Genomic DNA, 5,089 nt, shown 5'->3' with positions numbered 1-5,089 from the left:
CTCTTTTGACCTTCTTATAGAAAACCTCAAAGTTTCTTAACTCTTCATCTTTATAAGATAAGAAAATCACCCAAGTAAAACGCGAATAATCATCAACAATAACAAAAGCATATCATTTTCCTCCTATGCTAGCAATTCTAGTAGGCCCAAATAAATCCATATGAAGCAGTTGCAAAGGTTTAGAAGTGAATACAATATTCTTGTTCCTAAAAGAGTTTCTAGTTTGTTTTCCAATTTGACAGGCATCACATATATGATTTCTAGAGAAATTCAATTTAGGTAAGCCAATAACTAGCTCATGCTTGAAAAGTTTCTCTATCAAATGCATGCTTGCATGACCAAGTTTCCTATTCCATAACCAGGGATCATCAGATATGGAAGTTAAATAGATATGGCCATCAATATTTTCAAAACCATCAAGAATGTAAATGTTTCCATATATACCTTTTACCTGGGAGGATTGTTTTACCTGTCTCATCTTCAATAGCACAACCTATTTTCTTAAACTTTACCTCATATCATGGGTCGCATAGCTGACTTATGCTTAGAAGATTGTAATTAAGCCCATCAACTAGATAAACCTCAGATATATCACAGTTGTTATTGAAGGGAATTGTTCCGGTACCGATTAATTTTTCTTTTGAGTCATTACCAAACATAACGCTTCCTCCATCTATTTTTGTAACTTCTTTGAACAGGTTTTTATCACCTGTCATGTGACTGGAACACTCACTGTCTAAGTACCATTTTCCTTTGCGATTTCTTCTGTGGTGTTCATGCAAAACATAGTGATTACTTTCTTTTAGGTACCCAAGCTTGCATGGGCCCTGGTTGGTTAGTGTTACTAGGTTCAGGATTATTTTTGGGTTTCCAAATCCATCCTGAAATATTTGACTTACGAAAACGACAAAAAGAGTATTTATGTCCACTTTTATTGCAGTAGTGACACATAATTTCTGACCCATATTTGGGTCTTTCAGTTGTGTTAGTACTAGTGGACTTAGTTCTGGCTGGTCCTTTTTCAGTTGACTTGTAAGTCGTCTGGTTTGACCTGATAGAACTATGACTGGTGGATTTGTGCATGCCATTGATTTGCATTTGCAATTCCTCAAACTCTTCTTGAAGTACTTCTTTTTCGATTTCACATACTTCATGTTTGAGTTTCCAGTCTTTTACTTCTTTGTTGAGTTCTTTAGTTCATTCATCATTTTTTGAGACTCTTTCAAAGTGAGATCAAGAATATCCTGCAATTCATTACATCTTTCACAATCATAAGAGATTACCTCATTTGTTTCACCTCTAGCCATGAAGTAGTTTTCATTGTTATCTTTGCATTCATCATCTGAAGTATCCTCGTCTGTCCAGCATCTTGAAAGTTTGTTCATATCATTTTCCAAAATTGTTATGAAGCAAAGATTTGCTATTTATTCATGTTCTGAACTGTCTTCATAACTCCAGCTTCCAAATGATTTATTTTTGTTGAAACCTCTAGAGATTTTTCTTTTTAGATCTGGACACTCGGCTTGAATATGTCCAAATATTCTACACTCATAGCATTTTCCATCATTCTTATATTGTTCATTGTATTGCCTGGTTCGCTTAGGTGGAATCCTTCCTCTTTTCGTATTCCTGAATCTTCTCATTAAGCCATCCATGTTTCTTGAAATCATAGCAATTTCTTCTTGAAGAGCTTCAGGATCATCATTGATATCATTCTCAGCTATCTCAATTGTGGCCTTGAATGCAACTGTTTTCTTCTTTTCTTCTTGGTTTATTTTCTTGAGATGTATCTTTTCGAAAGCTATGAGTTCTCCATGAAGTTCATCATAAGATAATTTATTCATATCCTGTTATTCAAGTGTGACTACTTTAGTTTGCCAAATGGTTGGTAAGCTTATAAGAATCTTTCTAACTTGATCACCATTTGAGTATGGTTTGCCGAAAACCTTTAGGTCGTTAATGATTTTACTGAATCTGACAAACATTTCCTCAATAGATTCTCCTTCTTTCATCTGGAAGAGTTCATAATCGTGAACCAACATGTTGATATGTGTTTCCTTCACTTTGCTAGTTCCTTCGTATGTAACTTCAAGCTTATCCCACATTTCTTTGGCTGTATCACAGTTGGAAATTTTTTTATATTCTTCACCACTTATAGCATTATAGAGCAAATTTCTTGCCTTGTTGTTGACTTGCACAATTGCCATTTGCTCATCTATATATGAGTCTATATCTTCAGGATCAACAAGAGGTTGAGTAGCAGCCGGTAGAGGATAGTTCCCCTTTTTGATGACTCTTCACTCTTTAATATCATACGCCTTTGCATATATTTGCTTACGTACTTTCCAGTGGGACAAATGTTGTCCATTAAGTATGGTGGCCTTACTTAGGAAGTACCTTCTTGGAAGAGTGCTCCTATGATAACTTGGTTTGCCATGATCTTTTCTCACAAGCTGTTAAGCAAAACGAAAAGTTTGAGCCTTGCTCTAATACCAATTGAAAGTACAAGGAGGTTGGGAGAGGGGGGGGGGGTGAATTGTTTATTTTTAAACTTAATAGCTATCAGTTGACTAGGTTTACGATTAGTCGACTAGATATAAGAACTTGATACTGGTAAAGATAGAATTTAAGATGCAGAAATTAAATGCAGGAATTAAAGACACTAGAGTTTTTATACTGGTTCGGATTCAATGTAAATCCTAGTCCAGTCCCCTTGGGTTGCAAGAAAGTTATTTTTCAGTGAATGAGTTTCTTCGAGAGTACAGAGAATGGTGTGATCTATACCGGTCGCTTAGTCCTATTTCACTTGTTTCTTTTGATACAATGCCGCACCAGTGTTGTTCTCTCTTTCTTCTCTAACTTGTTAAACAACAGATCTAGTAGAGCTACAATGTTTGTTTGTAGTAGAATAAAGAGAGGATGTTTGGTTCGATCAAAGTATATGGCTCTAGGGTACACATACAAGTTTAAATACTTTTGAGAGAGGCTTGGTTTCCGGAGAGATTTGCTAACTCAAGAGAGTTGATCCTTGGAGAGAAATTGATTCTTTCTAAGAATAAGGTCATACAGCAACGACTATGTTTACGAGAGACTTGAATGATTTTCCATATATGCTTCCCAAGATCTTGCACCTTCCAGATTTTGATACGCTCGATTTATTTGATTCCTTAAATCTAGGCTTGATTGATTGTGTCTTGGCTTTGATTGATTTCTCTAATCCCAGATTGCTTTCCTTGATTCCTTCCATCTCATAGCTATCCATTGATTTATTGATCTTTGCTAATCCCGGATTGCTTTCATTAATTATCCTGATTGATTGCTTCCATCTCGTAGCTAACCATAGATTCCTTGATCTTCTCTGATTGATTCCTTCAATCTTTGAATGCTGTACATGAGTTCCTGCACATAAAATAGATATATTATTTGCATTATTAAAATCAGATCTAGTTTCCTTTCTGCAAATTGTTAGGCTTACCTAGTCATAGATACTAGGTGTCACGACAATTCACGGAGGGAGAACTTGGGTCGTGATAAAATAAAAGTACTAACTTTCATAAATACGTTGAGTGACCGTCTGAGTAAGTTTTGACGGTCTTATTGATACTTCATGTTGGATGTGATTTTCTTAAAATTCCTGTAAGATATGACTTCTTATAGGTATACTAGGAAGAGCACAATCACCTTCGTGTTTGAAATTTTGCAATATTATCCGAAATGTACTCTTAGTTAAGAGGAAAAAATAAGAGACGCATGTGTCATTCTGAAGAATATGGACAAATTAAATTTATTAAAGGTACCACAAAAATCTACAAAAGAATTAAAATGTACAACCTTAAGCAAGCAAACTATATTGAAAATTTTCAAATTTGTCTGTTCGTTCTTCTAAATTCATGCTTATATCGAAATTAAAATTATGACTTGATACTTGCTAAACATAAAAAAGAATAATATTTTTTTTTCTTAGTGAATGTTTCTATAATATTTTTTTGTCACTTTTACTTCTTAATATAACCTAGAAATATAAGTTCTTAATGTGTTCTTCAATATTATGCTTGTAAATAGCAATCAATAGAGTTTTAATAACAACGATTTATACAACTAAAGACCGTTTTAAAATAAAAACTACTCTATTTTTAACGAAAAAGGGAGTGGCAAATAAGATGGAACCAAGAAGTGAAATGTCACATTTCTTGTTGCTCATAACTTAAACAAAAGGCAGTAATTGTGACGATTTAGAATCCAATTTACTAGCATTAATTTTCAACAAAAAAAATGTTGACTTATATATGTCTATTACCCAACCATCAGTATTTCTCTAACACGGCCTTTTGCATCAGGGCAAAGCGACACTCGATTGCAACATGTGTTCCAGATATGAAGACAATGATAATCTAGCGGGACGACAGTAACATTAGGATTGGTGCTTTCTATTTTGGCCTTAGCTTTCATAATCTCAACTCCTAGTAAATCCAGCCACTCATATGGAATGGTTTCTCCCGATATTTTGCATCTATAGCCAGTACAGTCGCAATAGAAGCAAGGAGAATATTAGTAACGACCCGGGCGGTCGTTTCACGAGTTACCACTCTATTTCCCCCATTTCTGCTTTTATTATTTTGTTCAGCTGTATTATATGTTATCGGGTTGATTGGTTTGGGTTCGGAGAGGTTTTGGTAATGTTTGAGACACTTAGTCTCTTTTGAGTAAGCTTAAGTTGGAAAAGTCAACCGGATATTGACTTATGTGAATAAGGCTCGGATGTGAATTCCGATGGTTCGGATAGCTTCGGGAGATGCTTTGGGACTTAGGAGCATGATCATAATGGGATTTGGAGGTCTGGAGTAGATTTAGGCTTGAATTGGCGAACATGAAATTGTGGCGTTTTCCGGTTGATAGGTGATATAGGGGTCGGAATGGAATTCCGGGAGTTGCAGTAGGTCCGTTGTGTCATTTGGGATGTGTGTGCAAATATTTCATTTCATTCGGACTCAGTTTGATAGACTTTTTGATCAAAATCGGAATTTGGAAGATTTTGAAACCTTAGACTTGAATTCGATGTCATTTGGTTGATTCGATGTTGTTTGAGGTA

At 35.2% G+C, this 5,089-nt stretch overlaps 1 protein-coding gene across 1 annotated transcript; it reads right to left on the bottom strand.

Annotated features, from left to right (window-relative positions):
* Positions 1 to 1,172: 1,172 nt before the first annotated feature.
* On the bottom strand, positions 1,173 to 2,207 carry LOC138875917 (uncharacterized). Its single transcript, XM_070154796.1, has 3 exons — positions 1,914 to 2,207; positions 1,487 to 1,847; positions 1,173 to 1,357 (listed from the first exon to the last, which is right to left on the bottom strand). Exons 1-3 carry the CDS (start codon positions 2,205 to 2,207, stop codon positions 1,173 to 1,175), a joined length of 840 nt encoding a protein of 279 aa, XP_070010897.1.
* Between the last annotated feature and the right edge of the window lie 2,882 nt (positions 2,208 to 5,089).

Source organism: Nicotiana sylvestris, chromosome 8 (genome assembly GCF_000393655.2).
Source record: "Nicotiana sylvestris chromosome 8, ASM39365v2, whole genome shotgun sequence".
In the NCBI taxonomy this organism is placed as follows: Eukaryota; Viridiplantae; Streptophyta; class Magnoliopsida; order Solanales; family Solanaceae; genus Nicotiana; species Nicotiana sylvestris.
This window is presented reverse-complemented; position numbering and strand designations above follow the sequence as displayed.